The sequence below is a fragment of the Delphinus delphis genome, chromosome 4, assembly GCF_949987515.2.
Source record: "Delphinus delphis chromosome 4, mDelDel1.2, whole genome shotgun sequence".
Taxonomy (NCBI): Eukaryota; Metazoa; Chordata; class Mammalia; order Artiodactyla; family Delphinidae; genus Delphinus; species Delphinus delphis.
In genome coordinates this window covers 140,495,805-140,513,914 of record NC_082686.1, presented here as the reverse complement: position 1 = coordinate 140,513,914, position 18,110 = coordinate 140,495,805, and the positions used below count along the sequence as shown (strand labels likewise).

Genomic DNA, 18,110 nt, shown 5'->3' with positions numbered 1-18,110 from the left:
ATGAATACCTCTCCTATTAACTGACTTTTCATTAGTAAGCAAACCACAGTTAATTTCATAAAAAACCAAAACCAAACCATAAAGCATACAATACACTCTGAAATGATCTCTAAGTTAAGATTTATTTTAAAATGTATTTGATGCAGTTTGTAACGGAGGAACGCGCTCTATTAAAAAGCTTTTAGAGACTGCTAATACTAACGTGCTTTTCTTCTCAAACAAATATGTATGCCTGTGGTTTTCCTGTTTATTTTTTTAAACATCCTAGGCACAAATTTTATCATTCCTTTTTGGAAAATACCTACTGGCAGATACTGTCCTGCCATTACCACGAAAACAATGCTTTCCAGTAACAGGTATGAGCATCAATACAGTGCATCTCACTGGGGTGTAGGTGGCCCGAGATACTAAAAATAAACAACAAGCACGTTTGATCCTTCTACCGACCCACTCTTAGATCTACGTAGAAGGCCCACTTATTTATTTATTTTATAAAATACCCAGATCCACAGGGAGACAGAAAAAGCCAGTTATGAATAGGCTATGTCTACGTATTTCTACCACAAAAACACAGCTCTGACCTGTTACCTAACAAGACCCCTTATCCTTAGGATGTGTGTCATCAGAATCTCTAAGATACGAAATACCAGACACAGTGTGTCACAATCTTTCCAAAGCGTTTTTAGCAGAAAAAAAAAATACTATAGGAATAAAACATATTCCATTATTTTGCTTCTGAATTTTTCAAGTACACATGAAAAATATTTACACATTAGACTATTTAAAAAGTGCTGGTTTTGAGCACAGGAGTAATTATCTATGATATGAGTGTGCAAATGTAATACCCAATAAGATATAAAACAACTCCTACTTTACAAATAAATAGACATCTGAATTATAACATTAAAATGTATGTCTACACCGAAAAAGAAATACAGTATTAAAGGACTCTGGGACATACCAGTGATTTATTATGCTTTTCTTTCTTTTTTTTTGATCAAAAATATTTTAAATATTTGAGTATGGTTAAAGGCTCCACAGACAATGTTATGGGAGTATTATGCTTTTCTTTCTGGCCATATATATATTATTCCTGGATAAAGTTTCACTAAACGGATATTTTCTCAGAGAAATGACATCACTGGTGGTTAAGTATTCAACTAAAGACTTGGCATCAGAGACAACTACCAGTATCATACCAGCAGACATGCCGTGCACTTAGTAGAAGAGGCAATGAACATATTGATTAGATAAAAAAATCAGCGGACTAAAAATCATACTGAGATACAGCATTTGAAAGTACAACTAGTACTTGACTGATTTAAAACTCGCATACTAAGTGTAATGAACATTACATACTGCGTGAAAAATGTGTTTTGCTTGCCTTGTTAGAAGTTAGGTGGGTTCTGGAAGGAATTATTGGAATGGTTCCCCTGAAAGTGTGAAAAATTAGGTGCTGGAGTGTGGGATATTCAAAAAGTCCCTGTGGCAAGGAGAGGCAGCCAAGCCACTCCACTGCCCTTTACGTGACAGATTTGAGCACGACAGTAGTTAAAAGTTCTCAGTAAGGATTCCCAGTCTGAGAGTTTGGGAAAAGGGATCTCGTGGATTCAATGGCACAACAGACTCATTTTATGGTAGACATTTGATAACGATTAGTGGCCAATCAGGTTGATTTGTGAACCTCTGCTCTCATCAACGATTCTCTCTGACACCTACAGCTACCCTGGTTCATTCTTCAGAGCACCGGAAAGTGCTGCATGAATCAAAGTGTGTGCCTAAGGTTACTGGAAGAAGAGCAAAGGATGAAGGAAATAGAGAAATAAACAAAACTTAATCACAAATATGGACTATTTAGAGTAACAGGAGACTAGAAAGGATGGGCGTGGTACTTCCAAATTATTAGTAAGTCTTTGTTTTAGTGAACAGCTTTCAAGACACTGGCAAACTTTCCCCTTTAGAGTAACACCTCTGTTTACGAAATCCGATTTCCAAAACTGATAAAGTAGGTGGTGATAATTTGCTTTGAAAACTTCCCATGGGTTTCTAATAAATGTGCATTTAAATGATAATTTGAGTACCAAAGTTTGATTTTTCTTTGTCCTAATAGATTGTCTAATCAAATTTATCCACTGGAGGGATTTAGTTTTTTTTCTGGCAGTACTCTTGAGAGGTTCTAATTCAGCTTTTTTCTTTGAACACTCCCAGGAAAGGGAAACCTGGTCTCAGAGGCAAAGCTATTCAAACACAGACTGTCCAGAGATGGGTCAGATTTTCCTCACGTGGAATCGAAATCTGCTTCCCTGTAACTGACACCCTTCTGCTTCTATTTTTGTCCCATTCAGCCATCCAGGAGCAAGTCTAACCCCACACAGCTTCTGAAACATCAGAAAACAGCTATCACGTTCCTCCTAGGTCCTATTTTTCCTAGTAAACATCTCCAGGCTAACTATGTATAATTCAGTGGGAAGTACATGGTCCCTGGAGGCCAAGTTCAGTAGATCCCTGGCTGTATATTATTAGAAAACCTCTCCAAACCTCATCTAAGGCCCCTTCTCTGTGAACGGGAACATCCCAGCCTTACTAGGGTGTTTTGGAGGAGAGACGGGTTCACACAGCGGACGCCCAATCCAGTGAAGAAACTCAAGAATGCGAATAGTTCTTTCCCTCCCCAGCTTATTCCTGTTTGTCCTTCTGAAAATGAAGAGCTCAGAAGGCAATGAGGCACTCCTGATACCATCCGATGGGCTCAGAGTTCCAGAGATTGTGCTCCTAAAAATATCTCCTTAAGGCTTCAAGAACTTCAAGTTCCCACAGAATTGTACTCAGTCAGAAGGCCACACACTTTATTTATATGAAAATAAAGCAAGTCTCTCCCATCTTGTATCATGATTTCTTTCTGAATTTTCAATGAAACAGTATACCTTGAGCCGTTTACATTCCACCTTGTCAGTTTTGGCCGATGCTTCGAGTCCATCAAGGAGGCCTTTTCAGAAACGGAATTATTTTATCTAACCTATGAATCCGTTTTCCCTCCTGGTTTGTTTAATCTACACATTTCTGTCATGCAGAGGCTGGAGAAGCCCACGCATTTTGTGAGATGTATGTTCCATAGAACAGACCATACCAGGCTTATAAGCAGCACAACTGCCTGACCTGAGTTTTCCCTCCTTCTCACCACCTGTGCTTCCGTAACTGATGGGGCTGCAGAGAAAGGTCCTCACGTCACCGGCAATGCAACAGGTAAAACCAGATGACTTATGGGCTGGTCCAAAGTAGAAGGGAAGACGTAAGGTTCCCACCCAGTAAAAGGAGAAAATAAAGATTAGTTATACGGGGGCTTCATCACTAAAAACCGACCAAATACAGCCCTGGGGGGTCCCAGTGCCACCAGCTCTGTCATCTTGGATAAAATGTACTGTGCAATGTAGTAAGGAACACAGGTTTTGGAGCCAGACTTCCTGGGTTCAATCCTGATATCATTCGGATTATGCTGGGTAGTTACTTAGTTTCTCTGTGCATGGGTTTCCTATTTGGTAAAATGATAGTTATTACTTTTTTTTTTTTTTGCGGTACGCGGGCCTCTCACCGTTGTGGCCTCTCCCGTTGCGGAGCGCAGGCTCCGGACGTGCAGGCTCAGTGGCCACGGCTCACGGGCCCAGCCGCTCCACGGCATGTGGGATCTTCCCGGACCGGAGCACGAACCTGTGTCCCCTGCATCGGCAGGCGGACTCTCAACCAGGGAAGCCCAGTGGTTATTACTTTTTGCTTTGATACCAAAACAAGATCCAAACCTCAATGGAAAGGAAGGAAGAAAGGAAGAGAGAGGAAAATAAAAGAGGGGAGGTAGGAGCCAGGGAGGGGGATCACAGGAAGGTGAAGGTCTAGTCTGAGTCTTGCTTTTTAAATTGTGCACTCCAACTGACAACTCAGATAGGTTTTACTTCCCTCTACGTTGAGAAGTCAAGCCAGATGAAATAAGAATTCTGCTTGGTGGCCAACAGACAGAGTCAATGCCCTCTGGGTCTTTTCCTTTCCAAAGTGGAGAATGCTGCTATATTTAGAACAGATAACCAACAAGGACCTACTGTAGAGCACAGGGAACTCTGCTCAATATTCTCTAATAACCGAAATGGGAAAAGAATTTGAAGAAGAATAGATACATGCATATGTATAATTGAATCACTTTGCTGTACACCTGAAACTAACACAACACTGTTAATCAAAAATGCTCCAATATAAATTGAAAATTTAAAAAAAGAATGAATTTAAAGTCATCAAATGACCGACTTACAGGCAGTAGAAAGTTATGTGAAGAATTCTTAAAGGATATAATCTTGTCTTAAGTAAGTGAAAATTCGCCCATGTTCTGATGACACTGCTCTTATACTTTCTTCAGTCATTTATGTGTGGCTTTCCATTAATCCATCATTTTAATTAATGGACTATTATAAATTCTTCTTTATTGCATTTTCCTGACATGACTTCTCAGTCTCTGTGGGTCACACTCTCCGCTCTAGTGCATGTGGAATTCACATGGGCAGCTGGAGCCGGAAGCCGGCCGTGGTGGGCTCCCTCGCCCCCAGGTCAGGTCTGGTTCCCCTGGCTCTAGGGCTGGCACCAGCCCACCCTCTGCCCCTACTTCCACCCATAACATGCTGTCTTATGTTACACTCAAACACGTACCACAGAAAAGCGACATGAGGAAGGATGAAAAAAAGCAACGAAGTATGCGTAAAGGGCTGGGGTGAGGGAATAAACAATTTTTCACATTCTGCTTCCATTTACATACAATCAGCGCTGGGACGTTGCCTATGCTAAGAGAACAGACATGAATTCCTAGGTATGTACACTGAAGAATATGTATATATATATATATATACACACACACACGTATATATATATATATAGGCAACAGAACACATTGCTAAAAATGGATGAATATTTCATACTGACCTTGGGGGGTTTAAACGGATAGTCTGGTGAAAAGGTAATGTCAAGAAAGAACACCCCTCCTTCATAGACAGATCCTGGGGGTCCCAATATAGTTGACCTCCATTCATAAATGTTGTCTCCTTTGGGTCCAGCACTGAAATAAGACATACAAATAAAATGTGCTTAGAGATCATATAAAGCTTGGAATTTAAAAAGTATCTATTTACGGTAACAATAAATTGAGCCATTCCATAAAAACACACCGAAGTTAATAGATTAATTCTACATAAGGAGTCACTTGTCAACATCATCAGTATTCTATAAATGGAATATGTTGGTATTACTAAATAAAACAGAACCAAGAAGATTCTGTTTTGCTATTCATAACCCTAAACTTATGAAACTAAAGATTCCAAGGACCGTAGACCAGAGGTAGGAGCACAAATGTTTGATAAAGCATAAAACTATTTCTGGGATCCTGAAAAGGGTGATACAGTGTCAAAAAGATAAATTTTCAAAGCTACAAGGGACACTAGAGAAAGAAAATACCCTAATCCTTTGTTAACTAAGAACACAAAAGAGGTTCATGGAGATCAGTAAATGTTCATCATTGATAAGACTCAGCTCAAGTATCATTCCCATCTGAATCTTCTTTTCTCTCTCTATCCAAAGATTCCTGGCCAACGCCCACACCCTCCAACTAGTGTGGTCTATAGAAGATAAGATGCAACCTTTTGTTTTATACCTGTGTTGTGTAACTGTTTGCTTTTTCCATCCCTCCCTGGAAGTTCTTTGAGGAACAGATTTTGCCTTGTCCTCAGTGCCTAGTAAGTAAATGTTTATTGGATGATGAAGCTGGGTTAACAGTGAAGCAAGGGGAAGCCACATGGCTACTAGCAGCAAACATACGTCCCCCAGTTGCAGAGAGACTCACTGAGGAAAATAAGGCCCACACAAGTCAACTTAACTGTGTTAATTCTCCCAGGGTAACAGAAGGCAAAGTGAGATTATAGTTTAGCTCCAGTGTTCCTCTTGCCCCATCAAGCTAATATGTACATCTAACAGCCAGAAATTCCCCTCACACCCTGTAGCAAAGTGGGAAACCCTGTTAAAGTGCTTGAGAAGATTTTATTGCCAACAAAGATTTCTCTTCTTTCTTATTTTGAAATTAGTTCATATCTACAAAAAAATTCATTGTTGAGCCGTATATCAGAAAAGCATGCATCTTATCTGTGACAAAGGAGGAAAAATATACAATAGGGAAAAGACAGCCTCTTCAATAAATGGTGCTGGGGAAACTGGACAGCTACATGCAAAAGAATCAAACTGGACTACTTTCTCACACCATATACATGATTAAACTCACAATGGATTAAAGACTTAAATGTAAGATCTAAAACCATGAAAATCCTAGAAGAAAACAAAGGCAGTACGCTCTTTGACATCTAAGATTGACATCTTAGCAATATTTTTGGTATATGTCTCCTCAGGCTAGGGAAACAAAAGCAAAAATGAACAAATGGGACTCCATCAAACTAAAAAGCCTTTGCACAGTGAAGGAAACTATCATCAAAATGAAAAGGCAGCCTACTGAATGGGAGAAGATATTTGTAAATGATACGTTCAATAAGGGGTTAATACCCAAGGTATACAAAGAACCCATACAACTCAACATCAAAAAACATACAACCTATTAAAAAATGGGCAGAGGACCTGAACAGATATTTCTCCAAAGAAGACATACAGATGGCCAACAAGCACATGAAAAGACGCTCAACATCACTAATCATGAAATGCAAATCAAAACCACAATGAGATATCACCTCACACCTGTCAGAATGGCTATCATCGAAAAGACAACAGTTAACAAGTGTTGACGAGGATGTGAACAAAAGGGGAAGCCTTGTGTACTGTTGGTGAGAATGTAAATTGGTACAGCCACTATGGAAAACAGTACGGAGATTACTCAAAAAAGTAAAAATAGAACTACCATACAGTCCAGTAATTCTGCTTCTGGGTATTTATCTGAAGAAATTAAAACAGTAATTTGAAAAGTAACTGAAAAGATATATGCATCCCAGTGTTCACTGCAGCATTACTTACACTAGCCAAAATACAAAAATGCAACCTAAGTACCATCGATAGATGAATGGATGAAGAAGATGTGGTACATACATATACACACAATGGAATATTACTGAGCCATAAAAGTATGACATCTTGCCATTTGGGACAACATGGATGGACCTTGAGGGTATTATGCTAAGTGAAATAAGTCAGACAGAGAAAGGCAAATGCCACGTCATTTCACTTACATGTGGAATCTAAAAAACAAAAGAATACATGTAAGAAAACAGAACAGACTCAGATACAGAGAACAAACAGGTGGCTGCCAGAGGGGAGGAGAGGTTGGCGGATGAGAGAAACAGGTGACGGAGATTAAGAGGTACAAACTTGCAGTTACAAAATAAATGAGTCACAGGTATGAAGTATACAGTCAAGAATTATGGAACATTTTTGTATGGGGACACCAAAAAACCCCCCACAAAAACCCAAAATCCAAAAAAGCATTCATCATAACCAAGTTCGGATTATTCTGGGAATGCAAGGATAGTTTAATAATAGAAAATTATGATTGTAATTTACCTTATAACACATTAAAGTAGAAGAAAATGATAATCTCTAAGAGGTGCAGAAAAAAGCACTCCATAGGTGCTTTTTTATTAAAAATGATAGCTATTTAAGATAAAAACTCCTAGCAAAATTAGAATAGTAAGAAACATCTTTAACCTGATAAAAAGCATATACCAAAAACCTCATAGCAACTATATATTCAATGGTAAAATATTAAAGCACACCCTTTAAAAACTGAGGAACATGACAAGGATGCCCACTATATCCATTTCTAATCATTACTGTATTAGAGCTCATGTTCATCAAGGTATGAAAGGGCACAGGAAAAAACCCAAAAGATTTATGGATTGGGATGGAAGAAATAAAGCTGTTGGTATTTGCAGTATTTATGTACACAGAAAAAACCTCCCCAAATCGATACACAATTTACTAAATTTAATAAAAGTTTAGCAAAGTAGCTGGATGTAAGATCAACAGGCAAAATCAACTGCATTCAACACACCAGCAAAATTAGGAAATGTATTTTAGGGCTTCCCTGGTGGCACAGTGGTTGAGAGTCTGCCTGCTGATGCAGGGGACACGGGTTCGTGCCCCGGTCCAGGAGGATCCCACGGGCCGCGGAGCAGCTGGGCCCGTGAGCCATGGTTGCTGAGCCTGCGCGACCGGAGTCTGTGCTCTGCAACAGGAGAGGCCACAGCAGTGAGAGGCCCGCGTACCGAAAAAAAAAAAAAATTATTTTAAGATACCTTTTATAAATCGTATTAAAAATATAAGAAACTTATGAATAAATTTCATAAAAATATGTAAGATTTTTATGGAGAAAATTATAAAACATATTGAAATACACTCAAGAAAATTAAATATCAATAGATGAAGACACCAAGTTTATAGGTAGGAAGATCCAGGATCCTGCGTATGTCAATTTCTCCCTGATCCAATGCAATTCTAATCCACAGTCCAACAGTTTTTTAAAAAACGAAACTTGACACGTTGATTCTAGAAGGCGTTTGGGAGCTCCAAGAAGCTCCTGAAACTTTTCTACACACATATGAAAATCTGATATATGTCAGAACTGATGGGGCTAAGAAAACAGTTCTGTCTTTGGGCAACAGAAATTTGATTTCTACCTCAATAAATATGTAAGACTCTGTTGCAGATGGATTAAACACTTAAGTGCAAAAATCAAAAGTTTTGGAGTGTGACTAAAGAGGGTGACAAGGCAAGCCATAAACTGAGAAAAGATATTTGGATCATACAAAACTGACAAAATTCTAGTGTCCATAATATACAAATTCCTATCAATCAATAAGGAAAAGACTAACGATCCATTAGAAGGGAAAAAAGAGGAAACACGAATGGCCATCATCATATGAAAAATGCTCAATCTCATTAAAATAAGAGAAAGGAAACAAAATTACAATTTAATATTATTTCACAAAATATATAGGCAAAAATAAATGCCTGACAAAACCTAGTGTTGATGAAGATGTGGAAAAATAAGAACTATCCATTGCTGATAAGCGTGCCAATCACTCTGAATGAGGACGTGGACTTCCCTAGTTCAGTTGGATACAGACGGTTCTATATTACAACACAGGAATTTCACTCCTAGGTACACACCCCAGAAAAACTTTTACCCATGCACCAGAAGACATGTACAAGAATGTTCATGGATGTGCTACTTGTAATAGCAACATTAGAAACAACACAGATGTTCACTGACAGAAAAATGGATACATTCACCCAAAGGAATACTACACAGCAGTGAAAATATATAGACTAACATTGATAAATCTTAGAAATAGCATATTGGATAAAAAAGCAAGTCTAAAAGGAATATATATGGTATGACACTATTTCTACAAAGTTTAAAAGCAAACAGGAAAATAAATTATGGAGGGACATATACAAAAAGTTCCAGAGAGGAGTCTCCTGGGTAGAGTGGAGAAGTAGCACACAGGAGCTTCAATGGTTCTGGGGATGTTCTGCTTCTCAGGATGTGTGGTGGATTCAGGAGTTATTTGTTTTATTACTAGGTTTCATAACTTACTTAGGAGTTAGATATCTTAGATTTGTATCACATTTTCATATTAAGATAAACTATGCCAAAAGCAAGTTGTAGCACAGGTACAGTGTGATCCTACTATAGAAACTAGAAACATATTAATAAAACAACATTTTATATCATTTATGCATACAAATCTATGTCAATGTCTTTCAGGAAATGAACTGGAAAAATACACCCAAATTCAAGATGGTAGCTGTGCAAGGAACAGCGGAGAACTGGAGGGGGTGGGGGGAGGAAATCTGAACGTAGAGAATGAAGGAGAGTTCAATTTTATTTCTACAGTTTGATTTCTCTTATTTAAAATAAGATGTAGTAAAATAAAATAAAAGAAAATCACAGTTAGCCAAGTTTATGGCCAAGTACTGAAACATGGTGCAAGGGACTGGGGTGCAGCCTCCCTGCCCCATCTGACCACTGATCTCCCTCTCCTGAAGCAGACAGTGAGGCAGACAGAATATTCAGGCCAGATGACAGCAAAACCTTGCCAACAACAGCCCTTGTTGCCAGACAAGCTCACTCATTTAGATGAATAATACACATGGTTACGCCCGGAGCTATAATTAGACGCAATACACATAGATAAGTTTATTAGAAGGAAGGGCTTAAAAGTAAATTATAGGTTTGTACTTACAACATTACTTCAAGGTAGATGAAATTTAGTTTAAAAAATACACACAGGAGAGCGCACAGCTATGAAACAGTGTGCAGAGACACATTTCCCAAATTTGAAGATATAATTTGTGAGTCACTTTGAGGAATTTTAAGATGATTTTCCAAGAATGGTCACCACAGTTAGTTATATAATGTCGGCTAATTAAGGAGTCACCAATAGTGCCACCAAAGAAGGACATCAAAAGCACAGGGCAGGAGACACTTCACAAACTGGGCCGTGTCTGCAGATAACGTATATTCCATCTGTGCCCATTCCAAGTTTTATCTGGCTCTCAGTCAGAACTCCAAATTTTATTGCTTCTTTTAAGTCAGTAAGCTGTCCAGGTACTTATTAACAGTGGATTAAATAACTCAGTTAACAGTATCACTCTGAGTTGGTTCATGCTGCCAAAATGTGTCTTTTTGAGAAATTACTAGTAGTGACAACCTATCTGAAAAACAGATGGGTGCTTTATTTTTACTTTTTAATTAAAAAAATTTTTACCGGAGTATAGTTGATTTAAAATGTTGTGTTTTTTTTTTTTTAACATCTTTATTGGAGTATAATTGCTTTACAATGGTGTGTTAGTTTCTGCTGTATAACAAAGTGAATCAGCTATCCGTATACATATATCCCCATATCCCATCCCTCTTGAGTCTCCCTCCCACTCTCCCTATCCCACCCCTCTAGGTAGACACAAAGCACCGAGCTGATCTCCCTGTGCTATATGCATGCTTCCCACTAGCTATCTATTCTACATATTGTAGTGTATATACGTCCATGCCACTCTCTCACTTCATCCAGGCTTACCCTACCCCCTCCCCGTGTCCTCAAGTCCATTCTCTACATCTGTGTCTTTATTCCTGTCCTGCCCCAAGGTTCTTCAGAACGTTTTTTTTTTTAAGATTCCATATATATGTGTTAGCATGCGGTATTTGTTTTTCTGTTTCTGACTTACTTCACTCTGTATGACATACTCTAGGTCCATCCACTTCACTAAAAATAACTCAATTTCGTTTCTTTTTATGGCTAAGTAATATTTCATTGTATATATGTGTCACATCTTCTTTATCCATTCATCTGTTGATGGACAGTTAGGTTGCTTCCATGTCCTGGCTATTGTAAATAGAGCTGCAATGAACATTTTGGTACATGACTCTTTTTGAATTACGGCTTTCTCAGGGTATATGCCCAGTAGTGGGATTGCTGGGTCATATGGTAGTTTTTTAATGAACCTCCATACTGTTCTCCACAGTGGCTGTATCAATTTACATTCCCATCAACAGTGCAAGAGGGTTCCCTTTACTCCACACCCTCTCCAGCATTTCTTGTTTGTAGACTTTTTGATGATGGCCATTCTGACTGGTGTGAGTTGATACCTTATTGTAGTTTTGATTTGCATTCCTCTAATGATTAGTGATGTCGAACATCCTTTCATATGCTTGTTGGCAATCTGTATACCTTCTTTGGAGAAATGTCTATTTAGGTCTTCTGCCCATTTTTAGATTGGGTTGTTTGTTTTTTTGATATTGAGCTGCTTGTATAATTTGGAGATTAATCCTTTGTCAATTGCTTCATTTGCAAATAATTTCTCCCATTCTAAAGGTTGTCTTTTCGTCTTGTTTATGGTTTCCTTTGCTGTGCAAAAGCTTTTAAGTTTCATTAGGTCCCATTTGTTTATTTTTGTTTTTATTTCCATTTCTCTAGGAGGTGGATCAAAAAGGATCTTGCTATGATTTATGTCATGGAGTGTTCTGCCTATGTTTTCCCCTAAGAGTTTTAAAGTGTCCAGCATTACATTTAGGTCTTTAATCTATTTTGAGTTTATTTTTGTGTGTGGTGTTAAGGAGTGTTCTAATTTCATGCTTTTACATGTAGCTGTCCAGTTTTCCCAGCACCACTTATTGAAGAGGTTGTCTCTTCGCCACTGTATATTCTTGCCTCCTTATCAAAAATAAGGCGACCATGTGTGCGTGGGTTTATCTCTGGGCTTTCCTGTTCCATTGACCTACATTTCTGTTTTTGTGCCAGTACCACACTGTCTTGATTACTGTAGCTTTGTAGTATAGTGTGAAGTCCAGGAGACTGATTCCTCCAGCTCCGTTTTTCTTTCTCAACATTGCTTTGGCTATTTGGGGTCTGCTGTGTTTCCATACAAATTGTGAAATTTTTTGTTCTAGTTCTGTGAAAAATGCCATTGGTAGTTTGATACGGATTGCATTGAATCATTGTAGATTGCTTTGGGTAGTATAATCCTTTTTATAATGTTGATTCTTCCAATCCAAGAACATGGTATATCTCTCCATCTGTTTGTATCATTTTTAATTTCTTTCATCAGTGTATTATAGTTGTCTGCATACAGGTCTTTTGCCTCCTTAGGTAGGTTTATTCCTAGGTACTTTATTCTTTTTGTTGCAATGGTAAATGGGAGTGTTTCCTTAATTTCTCTTTCAGATTTTTCATCATTAGTGTACAGCAATGCAAGAGATTTCTGTACATTAATTTTGTATCCTGCTACTTTACCGAATTCATCGATTAGATCTAGTAGTTTTCTGGTTCCATCTTTAGGATTCTCTATGTACAGTATCATGACATCTGCAAACAGTGACAGCTTTACTTCTTTTCTGATTTGGATTCCTTTTCTTTCTTTTTCTTCTCTGATTGCTGTGGCTAAAACCTCCAAAACTATGTTGAATAGTGGTGAGAGTGGACATCCTTCTCTTGTTCCTGATCTCAGAGGAAATGATTTCAGTTTTTCACCATTGAGAACAATGTTGGCTGTGGGTTTGTCATATATGGCCTTTATTATGTTGAGGAAAGTTCCCTCTATGCCTACTTTCTGGAGGGTTTTTATCATAAATGGGTGTTGAATTTTGTCGAAAGCTTTTTCTGCATCTATTGAGATGATCATATGGCTTTTCTCCTTCAGTTTGTTAATATGGTGTATCACATTGATTGATTTGCATATATTGAAGAATCCTTGTATTCCTGGGATAAACTCCACTTGATCATGGTATACGATCCTTTTAATGTGCTGTTGGATTCTGTTTGCTAGTATTTTGTTGAGGATTTTTGTATCTACGTTCATCAGTGATATTGGCCTGTAGTAATCTTTTTTTGTAACGTCTTTGTCTGGTTTTGGTATCAGGGCCTCGTAGAATGAGTTTGGGAGTGTTCCTCCCTCTGCTATATTTTGGAAGCGTTTGAAAAGGATAGGTGTTAGCTCTTCTCTAAATGTTTGATAGAATTCGCCTGTGAAGCCATCTGGTCCTGGGCTTTTGTTTGTTGGAAGCTGTTTAATCACAGTTTCAATTTCAGTGCTTGTAATTGGTCTGTTTACATTTTCTATTTCTTCCTGCTTCAGTCTCAGAAGGTTGTGCTTTTCTAAGAATTTGTCCATTTCTTCCAGGTTGTCCATTTTATTGGCATAGAGTTGCTTGTAGTAGTCTCTTATGATCCTTTGTATTTTTGCAGTGTCAGTTGTTACTTCTCCTTTTTCATTTCTAATTCTATTGATTTGACTCTTCTCCCTTTTTTCCTTGATGAGTCTGACTAATGGTTTATCAATTTTGTCTTCTCAAAGAACCAGCTTTTTGTTTTATTGATCTTTGCTATCGTTTCCTTCATTTCTTTTTATTTCTGACGTGATCTTTATGATTTCTTTCCTTTGGCTAACTTTGGTTTTTTTTTGGTTGTTGTTCTTCTTTCTCTAATTGCTTTAGGTGCAAGGTTAGATTGTTAATTTGAGATTTTTCTTGTTTCTTGAGGCAGGATTTTATTGCTATAAACTTCCCTCTTAGAACTGCTTTTGCTGCATCCCACAGGTTTTGGGTCGTCGTGTTTTCATTGTCATTTGTTTCTAGGTATTTTTTGATTTCCTCTTTGATTTCTTCAGTGATCTCTTGGTTATTAAGTAGTGTATTGTTTAGCCTCCATGTGTTTCTATTTTTTACAGATTTTTTCCTGTAATTGATATCTAGTCTCATAGCATTGTGGTCAGAAAAGATACTTGATATGATTTCAGTTTTCTTAAATTTACCAAGGCTTGATTTGTGACCCAAGATATGATATATCCTGGAGAATGTTCCATGAGCACTTGAGAAGAAAGTGTATTCTGTTGTTTTTGGATGGAATGTCCTATAAATATCAATTAAGTCCATCTTGTTTAATGTATCATTTAAAGCTTGTGTTTCCTTATTTTCATTTTGGATGATCTGTCCATTGCCGAAGGAGGGTGTTAAAGTCCCTTAGTATTATTGTGTTACTGTTGATTTCCCCTTTATGGCTGTTAGCATTTGCCTTATGTATTGAGGTGTTCTTCCTATGTTGGATGAATAAATATTTACAATTGTTATATCTTTTTCCTGGATTAATCCCTTGATCATTATGTAGTGTTCTCTTTGTCTCTTGCAATAATCTTTATTTTAAAGTCTATTTTGTCTCATATGAGAATTGCTACTCTAGCTATCTTTTGATTTGCATTAGCATGGAATATCTTTTTCCATCCCCTCACTTTCAGTCTGTGTGTGTCCTTAAGTCTGAAGTGGGTCTCTTGTAGACAGCATATATATGGGTCTTGTTTTTGTATCTATTCAGCCAGTGTGTGTCTTTTGGTTGGAGCATTTCAACCATTTACATTGAAGGTAATCACTGACATGTTTGTTCCTATTACCATTTTCTTAATTGTTTTGGGTTTGTTTTTGTAGGTCTTTTTCTTCTCTTGTGTTTCCTGCCTAGAGAAGTTCCTTTAGCATTTCTTGTAAAGCTCGTTTGGTGGTGCTGAATTCACTTCGCTTTTGCTTGTCTGTAAAGGTTTTAATTTCTCCGTCGAATCTGAATGAAATCCTTGCTGGGTAGAGTAATCTTGGTTGTAGGTTTTTCCCCTTCATCCCTTTAAATATGTCCTGCCACTCCCTTCTGGCTTGCAGAGTTTCTGCTGAAAGATCAGCTGTTAACCTTATGGGGATTCCCTTGTATGTTATTTGTTGCTTTTCCCTTGCTGCTTTTAATATATTTTCTTTGTATTTAATTTTTGATAGTTTAATTAATATGTGTCTTGGCAATGGTTCTCTTTGGATTTATCCTGTATGGGACTCTCTGTGCTTCCTGAAAGCGAATGACTATTTCCTTTCCCATATTAGGGAAGTTTTCAACTATAATCTCTTCAAATATTTTCTCAGTCCCTTTCTTTTTCTCTTCTTCTTCTGGGACCCCTATAATTCGAATGTTGGTGCATTTAACGTTGTCCCAGAGGTCTCTGACACTGTCCTCAATTCTTTTCATTCTTTTTTCTTTATTCTGCTCTGTGGTCGTTATTTCCACTATTTTATCTTCCAGGTCAGTTATCCGTTCTTCTGCTTCAGTTATTCTGCTGTTGATTCCTTCTAGAGAATTTTAAAGTTCACTTGTGTTGTTCACCATTGTTTGTTTGCTCTTTAGTTCTTCTAGGTCCGTGTTAAACATTTCTTGTATTTTCTCCATTCTATTTCCAAGATTTTGGATCATCTTTACTGTGATTACTCTGAATTCTTTTTCAGGTAGACTGCCTATTTCCTCTTCATTTGTTAGGTCTGGTGGGTTTTTATCTTGCTCCTTCATCTGCTGTGTGTTTTTCTGTCTTCTCATTTTGCTTAACTTACTGTGTTTGGGGTCTCCTTTTCGCAGGCTGCAGGTTCGTAGTTCCCGTTGTTTTTGGTGTCTGCTCCCAGTGGCTCAGGTTGGTTCAGTGGGTTGTGTAGGCTTCCTGGTGGAGGGGACTGGTGCCTGTGTTCTGGTGGATGAGGCTGAACCTTGTCTTTCTGGTGGGCAGGACCGTGTCCGGTGGTGTGCTTTGGGGTGTCTGTGAACTGTTATGATTTTAGGCAGCCTCTCTGCTAATGGGTGGGGGTGTGTTCCTGTCTTGCTGGTTGATTGGAATGGGGCGTCCAGACCTGAAGCTTGTTGGTCATTGAGTGGAGCTGGGTCTTAGCATTGAGACAGAGATCTCCGGGAGAGTTCTCACTGATTGATATCATGTGAGGCCGGCGGGTCTCTGGTGGACCAACGTCCTGAACTCGGCTCTCCCACCTCAGAGTCTCAGGCCTGACACCCGGCTGGAACATCAAGACCCTGCCAGTCACACGGCTCAGAAAAAAATGGAGGGAAAAAGAAAGAAAGAAAGAAAAAAATATATATAGTTATTAAAATAAAAAATATCATTAAAATAAAAGAATAAAAAAGTAATAAAAAGAAAAGAGCAACCAAACCAATAAACAAATCCACCAATGATAACAAGCACTAAAAACTATCCTAAAAAAACAAAAACAAAAATGGATAGACAGAACCCTAGGACAAATGGTAAAAACAAACCTATACAGATAAAATCACACAAAGAAGCATACACATACACACTCAACAAAGAGAAAAAGGAAAAAATATATATTTTTTTTAAAAAAAGAAGAGAGCAACCAAATCAATAAACAAATCTACCAATGACAATAAGCTCTAAACTAAAATAAACATAAGACCAGAAACAAATTACATGCAGAGAGCAAACCCCGCGTCTACAGTTGCTCCCAAAGTCCACAGCCTCAATTTGGGATGATTCGTTGTCTATTCATGTATTCCACAGATGCAGGTACATCAAATTGATTGTGGAGATGTAATCTGCTGCTCCTGAGGCTGCTGGGAGAGATTTCCCTTTCTCTTCTTTGTTCGCACAGCTCCCGGGGTTCAGCTTTGGATTTGGCCCCGCCTCTGTGTGTAGGTCGCTGGAGGGCGTCTGTTCTTCGCTCAGACAGGACGGGATTAAAGGAGCAGCTGAATCGGGGCTCTGGCTCACTCAGGCCGGGGGGAGGGAGGGGTACGGAATGCGGGGCGGGCCTAAGAGGCAGAGGCCAGCGTGACACTGCATCAGCCTGAGGCACACCGTGCATTCTCCCGGGGAAGTTGTCCCTGGATCATGGGACCCTGGCAATGGCGGGTTGCACAGGCTCCCGGGAGGGGAGGTGTGGATAGTGACCTGTGCTCGCACACAGGCTTCTTGGTGGTGGCAGCAGCAGCCTTAGCGTCTCATGCCCGTCTCTGGGGTCCGCGCTGATAGCCGTGGCTCGCGCCAGCCTCCGGAGCTCATTTAGGCGGTGCTCTGAATCCCCTCTCCTTGTGCACTCCAGAACAATGGTCTCCTGCCTCTTCGGCAGCTCCAGACTTTTTCCCGGACTCCCTCCCAGCTAGCTGTGGTGCACTAGCCCCCTTCAGGCTGTGTTCACGCCGCCAACCCCAGTCCTCTCCCTGGGGTCTGACCTCCGAAGCCCGAGCCTCAGCTCCCAGCCCCCGCCCGCCCCAGCGGGTGAGCAGACAAGCCTCTCGGGCTTGTCTCGGGTGAGTGCTGGTCGGCACTTATCCTCTGTGCGGGAATCTCTCCACTTTGCCCTCCGCCCCCCTGTGGCTGCGCTCTCCTCCGCGGCTCCAAAGTTTCCCCCTGCCCAGCCCCAGTCTCCACCAGTGAAGGGGCTTCCTGGTGTGTGGAAACTTCCTCCTTCACAGCTCCCTCCCAGAGGGTCAGGTCCCATCCCTATTCTTTTGTCTCTGTTTTTCCTTTTTTCTTTTGCCCTACCCAGGTACGTGGGGAGTTTCTTGCCTTTTTGGGAAGTCTGAGGTCTTCTGCCAGCATTCATTAGGTGTTCTGTAGGAGTTATTCTACAGGTAGATGCATTTTTGATGTATTTGTGGGGAGGAAGGTGATCTCCATGTCTTATCCTTCGCCATCTTGAAGGTCCCCCCAGAATATTTTTTTAATGTCAGAATTATTTGGGTCTAGGGACTTGCCTGGTGGCGCAGTGG

General features: G+C 39.4%; 1 protein-coding gene across 1 annotated transcript in view; it reads right to left on the bottom strand.

Annotated features, from left to right (window-relative positions):
• The window catches only part of LOC132425124 (ubiquitin-conjugating enzyme E2 E2), a 351,419-nt gene that overhangs the window by 75,657 nt on the left and 257,652 nt on the right, over window positions 1-18,110 (bottom strand). The window contains exon 4 of the mRNA XM_060011539.1: window positions 4,957-5,089. Coding sequence (XP_059867522.1) covers window positions 4,957-5,089 — 133 coding nt within the window. The remainder of the gene's footprint in view (window positions 1-4,956; window positions 5,090-18,110) is intronic.